At 40.0% G+C, this 18,145-nt stretch overlaps 1 protein-coding gene across 2 annotated transcripts in view; it reads left to right on the forward strand.

Annotated features, from left to right (window-relative positions):
- epha4b (eph receptor A4b) overlaps positions 1 to 7,080 on the forward strand; it is a 108,463-nt gene extending 101,383 nt beyond the window's left edge. The window contains exons 16-19 of one of the 2 annotated variants that reach the window (XM_042498541.1): positions 1,486 to 1,635; positions 2,331 to 2,524; positions 4,098 to 4,238; positions 4,455 to 7,080. In XM_042498541.1, the coding sequence (XP_042354475.1) occupies positions 1,486 to 1,635; positions 2,331 to 2,524; positions 4,098 to 4,238; positions 4,455 to 4,554 (585 nt within the window). In that variant the 3' untranslated portion in view covers positions 4,555 to 7,080. The remainder of the gene's footprint in view (positions 1 to 1,485; positions 1,636 to 2,330; positions 2,525 to 4,097; positions 4,239 to 4,454) is intronic. The other variant, XM_042498542.1, reaches the window with a different exon arrangement.
- Positions 7,081 to 18,145: the final 11,065 nt, after the last annotated feature.

Here is an 18,145-nt window from a genome sequence, read left to right on the forward strand (position 1 = left end):
ACAGAAGTGTTGTGTTTCCATTTTTTATCAGTGTAAATTATGCTGAATACAAAAGGAAGCTGCAGTTTTATGAGTGGAAAGTGTTAGTTCAAATGTGAACAGAGTGTCAGGTAGACACAGACCTGACCCCCCTGGCTATAGAGCTGGACTCCATACGAGTGGATATAATTCTGACAACTCAAGCCCAGCGTCTGGTCTCACTCACTTCAGTGGAAACTGAGTGAAACTGTGATATGTATATTAATAATGTTCTGTAAAATGCTTCTGTAACACCTGGGCAAAGACATATGCCTCCAAAACTGTATTACATGTTGCAGTTGGTTTTCTAAATATGCGATAATGACACGCAACTGATGGCAAAAACGTTCATAACATTAAATGCACATATGGGGTGAACACATGCGAACTTCATGTTCCTTCCTATATACATTCAAATCAAAGACCTCTTTGGTAACATCACCATACTCTCATAGAGCACGGAGAGAATGAAGAAACTCAAACGTCAGTGAGTTAAACCACTGCGGAGTAACTCATCTAAAATGCCCACAAGGAGATGGCATTATTCATATTCATAGGAAGTGTTGGGGATGTTATTTTTAATATGGCATTAGCATTGCCCTGGGATGAGTGTATCAGCCGCTGACTGCTCTATTGCAATCACACACACACCCCCACTGATGTCAGGAGACCTAGATGGAGAGCTGCAGGCATGAAGGGGGGGGGAGAAAGGGAGAGGCCAAGGCAGAGATGGGGAAGAGACAGAGAGAGAGGAGTGGATATCAAATAAGACGGAGATCAGGGGAGGCTGAGAGAGAAAGAGAGAGAGAAAATAAGGAAAGGCAAGGGAAGGATCCAGTGAGAGCAGTTAAGAGAAAAAAAAGAGGATGGGGTAGGGGTGGACAGGGGGTGGTGGAAACAAAAGTACAGTGCCGAGTGACTTGGCAGCTTTGTCTTTTATTTGACTTTGACCAAGCAGAGATGGGGAATGCTAGGTGGTGCAGAGGCAGCTGCCGCATGTTAAAAAGCTGAACCGAGCCCTATAGAGGTATGGTGTGTGTGTTTGTGTGTGTGTATTAGACAGAGAGAGAGCGAGAGGGGGCGGGGTACCTTACTGCCTATTGTGTCTATACAGTGGAATCCTTTTGATCTGTGCACCAACAACAAAGGCAGGAGAAGTGCGGACGAATAAAAAAAGACAGCAAAAGACAGTCAAGTGTAAGGATAAACACTGGAGCAAAGATTAGAGAGGTATTTTGTTAAATTGTTTACAATCTCACCCGCTCTGTTCTCAAAGGCAGCACTTCACTGAGCTTGTCCGCAGCTGCCATCTTGTAATTCGTTTTGTCAGCCCTACTCTTGATTTATCACAGCCCTGAGCCACAAACGTACTAATAAAGCAACCTTAACATATTCACACCAGTTTTAGGGTGTTCAGCGTGACATATTCTATGTATTCAGTGTGTCCTGACTGTGTTTTTGTTACAGGGAGGAAAGATCCCCATCAGATGGACGGCTCCTGAGGCCATTGCCTACAGGAAGTTCACCTCAGCCAGTGATGTGTGGAGTTACGGTATCGTCATGTGGGAGGTGATTTCATATGGAGAGAGACCCTACTGGGAGATGTCCAACCAGGATGTGAGTCACAAACACATACATCATGTCTCAGTCACAGTCGCAAAGATTAAAGCCCCTTTTACGCTGCCTGCTCCAGGCAGGAATGTTCCACTGTTATTCTGCTTTGCTGTTCTTTATAAAAACGTATGATCGATGAATAAGGGAAGAGACTTGTCTTGTCTCGGCTTTAAGCAGCCTAGGTAGTAACAGTGTCTGTGTCAAAGGAACATGGACAGGACAAGTGTGGTGTTTTGCGACGTGTGAATATGTGCAACCCACTCCTGGAAGACTTTAAAGGCAGCCAGCAGCAGTTAGCAGCTAACTCAGAAAAGAACAGCAGCCGAAAATGTCCGCAAATTGGTGAGACAGTGATGTCAGGGAGCTCCTTACCCTCTAAGCAGAGGGTGAGATCGGCCACCATATACCAGGAACAGTAAATTATTATTATTATTATTGCCTTGTTATTCCTTTGTTATTACTGAGAAAGTGCTGCCTGCCATTATGCTTGCATTGTTTGGTTCTGTATTGAAACCAAAGCCAGCGTAATGAAGAGTCTTCATTAAGGCCTCATCGTAGTATCTCTGTGTAAGAAGTGCTTGTGTTTTCCTCAATCTTCAGCTCCATTCTTAACAATGAGAGGGAATATTCCAGGACATTTTTATTTCACTCTGCTGTATTGATCACAGAACCTGATATTTTATCCTCTCTCCCTTCAGGTGATCAAAGCAATAGACGAGGGCTACCGTCTTCCCGCTCCTATGGATTGTCCTGTGGTGTTGCACCAGCTTATGCTAGACTGCTGGGAGAAGGGACGCAGCGACAGGCCAAAGTTTGGACAGATTGTCACAATCCTGGACAAGCTCATCAGAAACCCAGCCAGCCTCAGAGAGCTGGCAAACAGCTCAGCATGGTCAGTGGGAGACAGCTCTAAATTAAAGCTGTAAATTCAACATTTTCACATGCATATAATCTTGAGATACTTGGATTAGATTACAGGGTGGCGCATGCATACAGTAGACACAATCTCTGCCTTCGATCTACATTATAAATCTACTTTGTCAGTTTTGAAAATTGTGCAAAGCAGGAAATGTCATTTTTTTCTATAAAATCACATTCTTATCTTTTCTCAACAAAGTAACATTTATCAGTGAAAGGGTATGAATATAGGATTGTGGACTGTCATATACATAGTCTTACATTGAGTTAAGACTTCCTGCCTCCCCAGCTGTATTGCACATATCCACAGAATATCATTATTTCTACATTTACATTTCATACTTCAGGTATTTAGCTGATGTTCAGAACCTGACCAGCATAGTGTGCAAAAGAATTCTTTTCAGTCCCTTTTAGGAGGCGACACATCGAACTGCAAAAAATAACAAATCCCAGCAAAATTGAAAAAACAACAGAAGCTCAAAAGCACCACTAACAAAGGCCTACACACTGTAGACACAAAGAACATTGTGACCAGAAAGAAGATACAGGTCTTTCAGACTATGGCATGGCTTTAAAGAGACAGTTCACCTCACATTGAAAAATGCATGTTTTTCCTGTAGTGCTATGGATCTATCCAGATTATTTGGTGTGAGTTGCAGAGTGTTGGAGATATCAGCCAAAGAGATGACTGCTTCCTGACCAATAAAATGGAACTAGATGGCACTCGGCTTGTGGTGCTCAAAGCAATAATAGTTCATACATGAAACTGCTCACAACAAAGTCTGTGGATTATTTTGAGTAACTTCTCATGATTTTTGGATACAGACATTGCTGTTGAGTTTTTCAAATCTATTTTTTGCACTTTGACCACCATAAGCTGAGTGCCATGTACATATTTCCATAATATTGGGAGAGAAGGCAGACATCTCTACAGCCGATATCTCTCAACACTCATACCAAAACAATTTAGACTGAAAATCACTACAGGTAAGAGGAAAAATGTGTAATATTGATTTTAGAGTGAACTATCTCTTTAACTTAAGTATGCAGAATGGTATGTGTGTCCAGATGCAATTGCCTTTACATATTCAAGGTATTTTCTAAGTTGGACCATGCAAATGAATAAACATAGAGATCATTTATAACAATTTATAGCAACAGAAAGCAAACCAATGAGTCAAAGGGTCCAACAAGTGAGGTCATGTGCGCTTATACGAGGGGCAGTAGTGAGGGGATGAATCATTTTTCATACTTATCCATTAATGGTTAAGTTAAGTTTAGGTTTATATTTTCTTTTTACATTGGATATGAGTCTGTTATGCTGCAGTTGTAGAACTTAAGCTATTCTATTCAAATGCAGAACGCCATGAAAGAACATTAACTGGCTGTTCACATGGCTCTGCAAACACTTTTTATCCCAATGAATAGAGTTAGACAACAACAACAACTCCAAGGACAAATAACTGGTTAGCACCGATCGGAATCTGTTATTTAGCCACTCAACACGACAACATGTCATTGAGTTGTGAGTGTGCTTTGTATCTCAGCAGGGAGGACCCGTCCACACCAGAGTTCAGTGTGAGCACAGTGGATGAGTGGTTGGAGGCCATCAAGATGGGCCAGTATAAGGAGAACTTTTCCAGTGCTGGATATGTCAGCTTGGACTCAATCCTCTACATCAGTGTCAGGTACAGATGGCTGGTGACTCATCCCAGTTAAATAAAACACTCAAAGGGTCAACATTGGCAGTAGACATACTTTATTCCACTTGAGTGTCATTTGAAATTAAAGAAGGGGATTTACCCAAGTATCTAGGACATGGAACTTCAGCAGCTGCTTGGCATTTGAGAGACATAGTAAATTATTTCTGTCATTAATGATATTTTTTTCTGTCTTCCTTGTAGTGAATTGGCTAAGATGGGCGTGAGTCTTGCTGGCCACCAGAAGAAGATTTTGTCCAGCATGCAGAGCCTGCAGACCCAGGGGACGCATGTCCAGGTATAACAGTTTTCCACATAAACACACAGTGAGACAGAGCCAAAATGGATGCTCCTGCGAAGAGTTTCCCCAACCGAAATGGAGTTGTAATGGATACTCTGTGCTCGGGCCTCCATTGATTTTGAGACACACACTGAGACGGAGACAACATGGACGCTTGACTCCTTCACCTTCTCGCAGTTTCACCATTCTTCCCATCCCTCGATGGGCACTACTGGCTTTAGCACTCAGCAGCAACACAGCCACCATTACGGAGCAACAGAGAGACACACGTCCAGCAACTAGAGCATCCAAGACCATTTCACATCATATCAGCTCAACAAAAGAAGAAAAAAAATATTCTTAACAAAAGAAATGACAAAAAAAAAGACAAATTAGAATATAATTATCATCACTGTCTGTGAGGTGTACAGTTGTTTTTTACTGTCATTTTGTTTTGGAGTTTTCACCTTGAAGAGTTTAAAAAGGGTCAGAGGATATGTATATGTGTAGATATATGTTTATATGGGCTGTGTGTCCCACAACCGTAGAGATGGACCTAACGTTTGTATTGGTGATGAGGTTTATATCGCTCAACCTTAATGGGAGTTATTACCTAGTACATGTATGGCCCCTTCTATTGCTCTCTGTATACAGAAAGCCAATAAATGAGCTGAGATTCAGAATGACATGAATGTGTGGGGTGAGGGGGAAAGAAAACTGGACCTTTAGCGATAGAGAGGGATGTAGATTTTGCTTGCTCATGTAGGATGGAAGTATGATTCATTTAAATGGTGTATTTGACCAGGACAAGGGCTTCCCTAGAGACTGCTCTCAAAACACACTTCCATAGCAACTAGACCCAGCGCACCTTTGCCAGTCTGCTTGCACTTGTGATGTAACTGAGTGCAAAGAAAGTGCTTGAGCTGCAGTTGGCACAAACACATTTTTACTCTTCCATAACTGTCTATTCCCAAACAACATTGCCTATTCAGCTGTTACAGTATGATGTTGTTGGGAATGTTTCAGCCCAAAAGTTTGCCTTCCCATGATGTGTTAACAAAGTTATAGTGTTTTGTGTAGAGCGAAGGTGATGCCAAGGTCATCATAGAGTTGACACTGATGAGAACGTGTACTTTGTTTTTCCAGTGTTGTGCCATGTACAGTAGTAACCTTGAAATGTTCATCTGGCCAACCATTCCTACGATACTCTGTGCTTTCATCAGCTCTGGATGGTAGCACAAGGCCAGTCCCAGTAATTACAGTGTTTTGTTCAAATAGTCTGCTTGATGAAAAGGAGCATTGGAATGGACCTTTTTTTCCCCAGCAAGCCGAAAATACACGCAGTGTTGATTTTCAGCGGTGCCACCAACAGAGGGTTAAAAAAAAGATCATTTGTGTGTCTTGTACTGTCTCACATACTTGCTATCAGTCATGCCAACCTGTTTCAAGCATACCAAGTTTCAAACCAATACTGATAAGGTAAATTTACAAAACAATGTTTACAGCGAGAAGCAAATAAATTGGTTTGTTGGTTTTCCTTATCAGAGGGAAACTGCTGCTTATCACAATACATACAAGCTTAGATATGATGGGACCCTCTTTGTGTGCACTGCATTAATGGCACTGAACCTGCTTTAGTGTACTCCAAAACCCAGTTTTAATATATGTGGTACTCTATAGGACCAACAGTGGCATAAAGTACAGTATATATGATTGTATCATAGTGTAAAATATGTACAGTGTTGATTTCCAATGTTAGAATGTTTGTAATGATAACGATGATGATGATGTACTTTCATTGTGAAAAAGAGATTTCAGAAGTACTCGTTCAGGGGCGGGTCATACAGGAAAAGTGAAGGGAGGTGGTCTAAACAAAGGAATGTAGCATGGCGTAAAGCTTCAGCTTTGATTGACAGGTGACAGTGACTGCAGTTTCTACCATAGTGTTAGAATGAGTAGAATGGACTTTCCTTATTGATACACTGGCTTAATTTGCGAACATCTCTTAACAGTAAATACATGCACCTTTTAAAGCCTGCATCAGCCTTCAAAACAAACTTTAAAAAATGCTCGTTTGAATGAGGTAAGGTGGAAGGAGGGAGACGTCCACAGATCAAATTTCTATCCACTGACATCACAAATATTTGCTAAACCCCTCCCCCTAGCAGAAATCGTCCAATCATAGCTAAACAAGCATAACAGGTCATGGCAGACCTGTCATGGCTTGCATTCTCTGCATGCTGAAGCAAATTTGCACGAAGTACTTGGCATTTAAAGAGTCTGGAGGGTCTTTATGGCCTGTCCAAAATTCAAAATACAGGGCAAAAGTGTAAGGAACAGATTAAACAGTGTTTGTCTGGTCTAATGTGAAACTATAACTGTTTGCATGTACAACTAACCAGCTAACTAAGCATTTTCTGGGGCGCCCAGTAGCTCAGTTGGTGGAGTGGGCACCCCGTGCACAGAGGCTCGCTGAGTCCTCACCGCAGCGGCCGTGGGTTCAATTCTGGCCTCGGCCCTTTGCTGCATGTCATCCCCAATCTCTCTTCCCTTTTCACGCTTAAGCTGTCCTGTCAATAAAGGCAAAAAGCCTGAAAAAATAATCTTTAAATAAATAAATACATACATAAATAAATAAAGCATTACTTCCAACACAAAGTTGAATGGCATTAATGAACTAGGTTACATTTGTCTGTGGGGTTACACATTTTACAAAAATAAAAGCCCCATTCACAACTAGCTCATAAACTGTATCGCATTTCTCCACTGAGTTTAAGCTGGTTTTGGATACCATCAGAGTAAGGATACCATTAGCTGTTGTCTTGTTTTTTGATTGGATTTGCAGAAGCAAAACCACCCAACATTACCCTAGATAACACTATGTTTGGCAAATACATTATTTTGTTCTCATACTAAAAGCCTTTTCTCTTATAATATTAAAGTAAACTGTGTTATTTGAAAATCTGAACAAGTTTTGCCCATTTTTAACCCTGGGATTTCATTCAAACTTGTGAGCTTGACACAATAAAAACTCAGCTGGAGATAGTGTTTTCAACCGGCTCATGGAGCTGAGGTTACCTTATCCAGCCTGGCTACTGAAATATGCCAGTGACAGTTGTCCTTTCAGCCAGACAAAAATGATGTTCAGTGGCTAGAAATGAGAAGTCTGATTTTGTCTACGTCTGTCAGAAATCAAGGACCCAGTGATTTTAAAATGCTACAAATGTTGTCCACAAATGTTGTCTCTTTGTGTTCGAAATCACATACTAATATATTTCCTACTTTCCTAATGTATCCCCTTTTACATACTCAATATGTATTTACTGCATACTGCCTAAAAAATGAAAAAAATTAGTATGCCATCACCAACAGACTGTTCACACTGATGCATACTCAAGAGACTGACGGCTGGTTTGACGCAGCCAGCGAATTTCACGTCCTTAAACCTTGCAGCAAATTTATAAACAGGCATTACTTGGATAAACTGACCAGATATTGTAAGTATAAATAGTTTCTTATTTAAACTTATAAAAGTGACATAATTACATCTTTTTGCCTGGCTTAAAATCTCTGCCATCACGCCATCTGATGAGATGTCATGCATTATGGGGCTGTTGAATATGTCCAGTAACCTCACATCTCATACTCAGAAATTCTTGCTGTTGTACATGCGGGCATTTCTCATGCAAACAGAACCACATACTATGCAGTGTTAATGCTTTACATACTCTTCTTCACATCATATGAATAGTATGCTAGTATGCGATTTCGAACACAGCCTTGTTGTACAGTATATTGTGTGCCACTCTAGAATGGAGAGTTTTACAAGCATAATAGTAACTATGAGGGCCAGGCTTATACAACAGTCAGTTGGCAGCAGATTGACAATTTCACCACTATAAGTCGTTTTACTTGTGCATTTTCTGCCCAATTGTGACACAACACAAAATACAATTTGGAGAGTCTGAAACTGTTAGTACATTCTACTCTTGCTAACTCTATGATTTCACTCTAGCGGACTACCCTTGACCGCTGGCCTTTTAGATGCCTTATTTACTGAGCTATTGTTCTTTTCTGTTGCCCTATAGAGGCGATATTAAGAGTAAAGTGTATGTACAGGTAGTATTTATCTGTGTTCTTAAGATGACCTCACATCAACACCCTGGTTTTGTAACATCCCCTCCAACAGCACCTTCACTTTGATTCCTCTGAGCAGAAACAAAGTTGTTTTGTTCTGCAATTATTTCAATGAATCCTAAAGCTGATGACCTGTAAAAGCTGATAGAGAAATTTGCAGAATTGTTCTTATTTATTTGAGTCATGAGATATTCAATTAGACTATGGATGTGATTAGCTTAGAACTTGGTAGACTCCATTTGGTTGCAAAATTATTTTCATGTGCCAAATTTCCTCATGCGATGTCAGGGTTAGAAAAATACCATTTCACTCAAAAATATGGGTGCATTGCAACAAACCTCCTTTTTACAAGTTTATTCAACACTCAAATTTCAACACGAAATTTAAAGAATACAAGGTTCATACCTGCACTTTTCAACTCTCAAAACCCCAGGTTTGTGTCACTATTCACCCTATCAAGGTTAGCTATGTGGGTTGGTTTGCTTGATCTCAAATACAGTGTTTGTCCTCCATTCCCCACCAGGTCTGTATTGTAAGTGTTCATGAGTGACTCTCATTCAAGACTTTTAGCTCTCTCTCTCTCTCTCTCTCTCTCCTCTATCTCTCTTTCTTTACCCACCGTACAATGCTTATTTGTCCCCATGCCAATTTCCTCTGCGTTGCTTGTTGTAAAGGGTGTAGGCATTCTAATGTCTTTCATGTTGCTGTAATAAATATGCTAATATTTCTAATTTCTCACCTGAAGCCTGCAGTGTCTTTTTCTTTCACACATTCTCTGCCTTTTTCTTTCTGTCTCCCTCCCTCAGACACACACACACACACACGCACCAGAAATATGCTTATCCATTCGCACAATTCCACAGTACAATTACACTGCAGAATACGACGGTATAAAACTCAAAATGCCTTTACATGAAAGTGTTATGAAGCCCTCGCTTAATTATTTTTCCACTGTGTAACAAAGCCTGAACGTATTACATTTTGTTTTGTTGAGTGTCTGATCAGTCTTGCAGAAAATCTGCACATGGCTGGGATAGCAGTGATGAAATTCCCATCATAACATTCTTGAATGCCAAAAATATGGCCCTCCTGCAACCACATCTTCATTATCAGTGTGTGTGTGTGTGTGTGTGTTCCTTACTGAAAGATAATTCTGTCTCATGGGAGGAGGAGGTCAGCGACTCCTGGCCTTGGTTAACCCCTTAATGTACTGGCCCAGTTGCTGTCACTCTATGTTAGCGCCATTACACCTCATTTACCCCATCATATTGGGCTCCATATTCCCCTATCGCTCGCTCCCTCTGTCTCTTGTTCTCACACACACACACACACACATACAGCTAGACATACAAAAAAATCAGGGCCTGTTCTCCATTTCCTCAGTATCTATCTCCTCCTACTGCCCTCCTCTTAATCTTTCTGCTGGCCTTGTGCATCCCCATTTTTTCTCCCCTATCCTATCCATCCTGTGCAGACAGACAGAAAGGTTGTGGCTGCTTCTCTGACCTCGAATACCCCATTATCTCCCCTCTTCTTGCTTTCTAATTTACCCCACCTCCATCCATCCATCCATCCATCCAAAAGTTTTCTCCACATGCAGCCCTCTCTTTGAGGCCCATTGCCTCTTAATGCCTCACTGCTATCACCGCTGGGTTCCCTTTCACCATTAAAGGCCAATCCATAACTTTGGGCTTTTGTCTCCAGGTGTCTCAATAGCGAGAATGTCATCTCACGTATTTACTGTGGATAACATGGAGGCTACTGGGAGCCGTAGGCTTAGGCAATTGATTCATCATGCAGCTGCTATTGGCATCATGTGAAAAGGTCAGGTGTCCCTATGGAGAACACTTTAAAAGGCCATTGGTGACTGATGAGCCTGTCATGTTTGCATCACTACATGCACAAGCACACTGTCGCTCAGCCTCTATTCCTGCATTTCTCCGTGTTCCTCTTGTATGTAATTTCTATGAGTGAGACAAACACACACACACACACACACGCGCGCACACACACACACACACACTTTCTCTCTCCCATGGGAATGGTAATTGGGCCCCTCTGTCATTCTGTCGGCCGTCGGTTTGAGTGTCCCTTCATGTGCAGCTGCGGACATTAAAATAACACAGGAGACCAAACAGCCATAGATCCACCATGACCTCTGCAGGGTCAGCCATATGTGTATGTGTGTGTGTGTGTGTGTGTGTGTGTGTGTGTGAATGTTACATCTCTGTGCTCATAATGCCCGTGAGACCAAAAGCGATGCTCACTTGTGAGTGAGTAAGTGGTGCTAGTATCAAAAAGGGAGACAAAAAGAAAGATAAAATCTGAACCAGAGGAAAGGTTTAATCAGTCATTGGTAAAAAAAATTTGCTTGAGTTCCTCTTGATTGCATTGATTGTGTCCTCTCTAATCAAATATGGCTGAGTTCAGTTGGGCTCCGCACACACACACACACACTTACATGCACACGTTGGTGCTTTTCTGTCTCATGAGGTTTTAGTTTACTATCAAAGCGATTTCCTGTCTCAAATTTTCATCAGTAATCAAAGTTCCTGATTGAATTTGAAAAGTGAGCCCAGCTCTATAAATCACATTACATGCCTCACTCCCATCATGCCTGCTCTCATCAGCCACAGGAATGAGACGCCACCCTGGGTGTACGTCTGCATCATGGTCTCTGTGTATGTGTGTGTGTGTGTGTGTGTGTGTGTGTGTTCTCGTGCATGCAGTGGGACAGGAAAATGGATGTTGACAGAACTGTGATTTGATCTGTGCAAATCTTTTCTTGGGACAGATAATACAAAAAGGAGAGAAGAATGGGAAGACGACAACAAAGATAACACACCTGGGTCTGATTGTATGTGGACACAATTCTTGGCATTTGTTTTATGGCTGACTGGATTCCATATAGGTTGAGTGTATATCCATCAGTACAGCTCAAATCAGTGTTAAAAGTCAAGAAAAGTGAATGTGGTGAAGAAGACTCTGAAATGTCTTTGTTGTTGGCATGGATAGATTAGTGAACAGGCCTAGGGGCCCAAGGGATCAGAGGGCCCTAACAAAATCCAGTCACATATTTGTTTTTCCATATTTTTTTCTTCAAATTATAGCTTCACTACATGCAGAAGCTACAGTGACATTTTATTAAAATACAGTAAAATAAAGCAATTTCAATTTAAAGTTTGACAGTTAAATAGCTCTGCATTAAGAAAATAGAACCAACACGCTGATGTTCAGGTGCGGTTTTTCATCTGACAGCAGCACCTCAGAGTTCTGGTTCACAAGCAAAATGTCACTGAAACAGACACAACTAACACAGATGCAAAATGACCACAAAGAGTCACATAAAAATATAAACAGATGCTAAATGAAAGCAAAGAGATGCAAAACAACTACAAATAGATGCAAAACTAGGGATGCATGATTAATAGAAATATTATCAAAATCGCAATATGGTCAAGTCCAACATCTAAATTAAGGGAACTACAAGTTTTTGATAAAGGTAAAATATGTCACAACATGCCATTAAAATGAAGCATTGGGTGCCATGCTGGCATAAATATAATATTCCAGACATAAGGAAACATGACTGTTTGTACCAAAATAACATAATTTTAAAATGTTTTTAAGTAAAAATTAAATGCCAAAAAAATCACTATTTGCACTAACACAGCAATCCCAAAATATTTGTCATAATGCAATACAGTATTGTTTGCATATTGTGCAGCCTTATGCAAAACAGCTTCAGAGTCACAACTACAACTACAAAGAGATGCAAAATGACAACAGAGACAGGAAACTACAACAAAAAGATGCAAAACTACAGTCAATAAATAACCACAATAAAACAATAAAAATTACAACAAAGAGATGCAAAACTATGACAAGACTCAAAGTGATAACAAAATCTGATGCAAAATCACCACGGAATGACTACAAATAACCACAAAACCATACAAAACCACGACAAGACTTGAAACAATAACAAATACTGATGCAAAATGTCTATAAGGAGACACAAATGACCAAAATGAGACTGTGCCCAGGCCTTCAGGTTTTCTTATAATCCATCCACGGTTATTGGCACCAAATGCGGTAAAAGCTGTAGTATTTCCAAATACATTTTGACCCAAGTCAAATAGGTAACCAGAAAAAGAGACTCAGCAAGAATACTGCCTGTATTGGACAGCTGTCACCACTTAAAATCAGTAACAGATTTCGAAATGGAGCAGAAGTAGACAGAGGATAAATAGAATAAGAGGAGAGGAGAATAGTGTTTGAGTATGAAAAAAAGGTGAAGAAAAACTTGGAGTTGTTTGGAGGAACTGAGATAATATTGACCACATAATCCCTTACAGATGTGAAAATCCTGGCAGACATGACAGGCTGAACTGCTATTGGCTGACTCAAGAGGGACTCTGACCGAAGACAAACTCTTGCTCAAATCGTTCTCTCTATTGACGAAGGAAAGATGATGAAAATCTAAATTTAGTGCAAACGTGGCAAGACCACATCAGTTGTTCTACAAATTGCACACAGAGATACACACGGGCTGTATATCTTTCCAGGGCTAAGTAACTCATTATTAATATTAAAGTAATAAAATAATAATGCTCAGTATTGTGCATGTATTGTACTTATTCATAAGTGTAAACAAACTGCTAATAGCTTCTTACTCGGAAATGTACAGGTCTAGTCCTGCCCTCCTGTGAAATCCCATTATGAGCCCTGTGTGTGACAGCTGATTGCAGTGTGTTGCATGATTTCCTGTGTATGTCGCCTGTGTGTTTGTGTATGTGTGTGTGTGTGTGTGTGTGTGTGTGGAGTGTCATGAGTGTTCCTTTGTACACATCACGTGTTTACGTGTGTTTCCTATCCTGTATAATCAAACACAGCTCTTCAAGTGCCATCAATCAAGCTTTGATGTTACGGGGAAGAGCCTAGAAACCGCAGCAACCCCCTCTACGAGCTGAGACTGAGCTGTGGGGAAGCTGTTTTAGTGTTGGTGGATCCATAGGAAATGTTTCCTCAGGCAAACAGAGGTGTAGAAGCTCAGCAACTATCTACATTATGAAGCCTATAAGAAATGTGGTTATTTCAGGGTACTCAGGGTGAAAATACAGACCTCCAAGGTTTATGTCGACACAGTTTTCTGTAACATCAAAGCATCAGCACAATATGGTTTCACTCGGAGCGTCGCTCTTCGCACTCGTGCCCCTTTTATCATGCTATTCCTTCCCTTCAGCAACTGCTGCTTTTTTTTTGCTTGAGGTAGCACACCAATGAGGTAGCTCAACACCTTTAAATTGTTGCAGGCATTAACACACATCTAGTACTGTATGGTTTTGGTAGACAGAGTCATTGTGCCATTGTTACACGTAAAACAAGAATGTAAAAATACTGTCCCTTGGCAATGCTCTGCACCAACTCACCTAGTTCGAGAATTATTTAACAAACAGGCTAAAACTAAATCTATGGTATCCAAACTTTAAAAGACAAGGTTGACGGGATTACCCTGGTTTAACCTAAGATTTTGACTGGAGTGCTGTGTCATCAGCAAACGCACCTCAGTTTCTTGCAAAAAACCTACAAAACCCCTCAAACTTCATCACATGAAAACTATCAATGATATGCTTATTGTAAGAATGCCAATCGTGTGCTTCTGCATTCTTACACTTCCTGAAGTCAAGGCACGCCTTTGCTTTCTGTTGTTTGATGTTTTTCAAAATAATAATAAAAATTTAATTGCAAAAAAGGATGTCAAAACACTTGGAAGTTATCTAGTAAATGCTCAATGCATTTGTCGGTGTACCACTCACTCAACAACACATACACTCATTTAGCAATTGTAGTAGGATATTTAATAATTAATTACTACCAAAACAGTTAACTGCAATTTATAACTCCAAATAATGCTTAAGAAACACATCATTGGGATAAAAGATGAGGAAGGATGATGGGACTCAACTCTGGCTATCATAAACAATGAGTTTTATATTAGATGACAGAATTGAAAACCGCAGAGCACCACCCATCAAAATAGAGGGATTAATAGCCAATAAGTGTAATTAACTTAGCTACTCTCAGATATTGAAGGCAGCGAGAGTTATTTTCCTGGTGTACAGTGATCACAGCATTTGTATACACACACAGGCTCAAGTTTCTTTCTAAATGAAATATTTATTGAACGACTAACTACAAAGCTAAACTATTAGAAGACAAACAGGTGAATAAGAAAATAAAAGAATGAGGACCATTAACACATTGATAAACACTCTCTGAATGATGGATCATCATGTAAACCACGCAAAGCCACTGAATGACCTCTCTGATGTTTACCAGTTACTCTGATTTGATTAATGCACCGTTCAGCAGTTTGGAGATTCATATATAACATGGGAGAGCATGAGGCAACTCAATTAACATGACATATTTTGGTCATTAATTAATCATAGATTATTAAATTACTACCCTGTAGTTTGCTACACTCACATCGCTGGACATGCAGCTACCATGTGAGACGAACTCTCAGGGGACAGTGGAGTTCAGGGTCTTGCTAAAAGACACTTCAACATGTAGGAGAAGTTGAGATTCATCCTTCAACCCTGCAACAGCCCGCTGACAGCCCGCTCTACCTGTTGGGCCACTGCCAAAACCTAAAATGTTGTTGCAGGATTTCAAGGGATTGACCATAAAAAAAGGAATTTTCACAGTTTTTTTTTTATATTTATTTATTTTTAAATAAAACAAGAAGATTGTTGATTTTTGTCAAACTAGTACTTCCTAAGTCAAAAATCAACTTTTCTCTCTAAAATGTACAATATGTGTGTATAGATTGCAGTGTCGATTAAATAAGATCACATACCCATAAGACTTTCTGTCCCCTAAAAATAATTTATATCATCATTATCTTTGGGAGAAAGCCCCCTTTTTTTATCACTGCCTCCAAGAACATTTGGTATACCACTATGTCAAAATCTTCCAAAGAATTGGGGTGGTCTCTTAATTTTTTCCAGAGTCGTGGATGGAAAGCAGAGAACACTTTAGTGGTGAGTTGGAATGACTTTAAACTCACTAGGACATAACAAGACTTAGAAAAAATGTGCCACTGTGAGTCAATGAGTGTGGATCGCTACTTTAAAAAAATGGCACATGCAGTCATCTCACAGTCCTCTTATTGGACCATGTTTTCTCTCCTATGCTGCGTTCCCTCATGCTTCTACTCCTCTTCTTCCAGCCCGTTTGTCATCTATATAATGGTTGCCATTGACAAGTGGGCATGTCTACTCGGCATTGATTGGTGGAGGCCTCTGGGGCTTTTACCAGTGACATAAAAGACATCAGAGCATGGGTGCTGTTGGTTGTGTATCTGTGTGTGGAATGTGTTAGTGAGATAACAGGGTGAGTAAGGAAAGTTCACACTGTGCAAAGGAATGAAGAGAATCCAGAGTGCATCAAAGTAAATGGACTTGAGAAAAAAAAACCTCATACATAACAAGTAGCCAACACTGACTTTCTCTGAAGAACAAAAGAATTAGAGGAGGACAAAATGAGAGATCGACCTGCTTGTGTGACAGGCTGGTCGATGAGTTGCAGTTAATGAGAAGGATTTTTTGGTGGTCAAGGGTTAATAACCTAAGCGAGACATTTCATATGCATTTCTATTGGACTATCAGAGGCACTTGAAAATATTCATTTGGATTCAGCAATTATGTTAATCATTCATTTCTTCAACTTTCATTCCAAATTGACATAGCCACTTTTTGAAAAATGTACCAGCTGTTTGCATCAAACTGAAGTTAATGATCCATTTTGGTTACCAAACGAATACACATATTGTAAGGCAAAAACCATTTTATAGTTAGTTCAGTAAGAAGAAATACGTGGCTTTCATACTTCCTCCAGGACGACAGCTGGTCAGCTTTGGTCTAGACTAAGGTCTCAGGAACAGCATAGAGCCTTAAAACCAATTTTACATAGTGGCCAAACCATAGAATTACAACTTCCCATAAGGGTATATTGGGGAAGAGTGATCTGTAAATCAGTGGAATCATTTTTTTGAGCATCACGACCCCCAGAAAATGATTCATTTTACTACCAGGATTTGATCCATTCGGACTGACAACCTTTTGAAAGTCTAAAATAGCCACATGATTTACTTATTTAATCCCCAATCAAGTTAGCGTAGTGCTAAACTGTAAGTTAGCTGCTCGGCTGGGGAAGTCTCTAGTGCATCGGCTGGGCCCCATGATGCGGAAGATCCAGGGAATTTTATACCCTGTAAGTCAGCTTTCTGGCTTCATGCAGTACTGAGAAACTTTCATAGAAATGAACAGGGCATAGTCTCCAATGCTGTATTCAGTTTTTGATATACCGCTATGGACCAGACTGGATTATCCTTTGACATTTACTATAGCGCAGGAATACTCAACTTGTTTTGCTAATATACAATGTTTTTCAATGTCTGCAATTTTCAATCACTGTGAGAAAAATGAAAAATATTTAAGCCTTAAAACTTAGGGTTGATGTTTGTACATGTTCACTTCAGTTCAAATCAGCATGTTGGCTGATACGTATATTTCATTTTAAAGCCAATATCGTCCATTCCTATGATGTGCCTCTATTATCATGCATCCCTAATAAACAAAGATTAAGGATTAATATAGTTTATTTTGGTGCCTCTTAATGTACAATGGCACTTAGCTCACACTAGAAAAAAGTTAGGTGGCCACCCAGCCCTCTTTTGAGGGCCAGATTTGGCCCATTGGCCATAAGTTGTGTATCAGTGCTCTAGTGTCATCATTAGGTCATAATTTGTTTAATATTCCTGTTCATGACTAAATACTTGCTTAACTAATGCCTCACCTACAGCTTTTGTTCAGAGCTAATTAGAAATTTTAGCATGCCCACAGACTAAATTCAGATGGTAAACATTACAAAGCATCACTGTGCCTTCATACAGACTCACACAGCTGCTAGCATGACTTTAGTCTCGTTTTTATATAGTGCATTATTATACTGCACACTGGAGCATGTGATCCATCAACTGAAGTTACAATATACTCAAAGTTTTCAACATTATTATAATTAAAATTGATGGATGAACTGATCTGGTCATTTTCAAATTCAGTTTAATTTAATCAAACCTGTCATTTTGCAAACGAAAGCCCAAACACAGTAGTTTGACTCGCTTGGGGAGAAGTGAAGAAAATAAACGTTGAAAGTATACACAGAAACCAGCAGGACGGCCAAATTACAAGTTAAAGAGAAAAACCCGTCGGTGGGTTTTTGTAGTGTAAAACCACAATCACATGGTCTGTAAAATGTCATGGAAAACTAACTTTAGAGACACACACACACACACACACATTATTCATAACTGCATGCGACAAGCACACACACACTGTTAACGGCTGATATTTGACCACACAAGATGGGTTACTGAAAGAGTTTGCAAGTGCTGACTCAAACGCTACTT

Source organism: Plectropomus leopardus, chromosome 12, assembly GCF_008729295.1.
Source record: "Plectropomus leopardus isolate mb chromosome 12, YSFRI_Pleo_2.0, whole genome shotgun sequence".
Taxonomy (NCBI): domain Eukaryota; kingdom Metazoa; phylum Chordata; class Actinopteri; order Perciformes; family Serranidae; genus Plectropomus; species Plectropomus leopardus.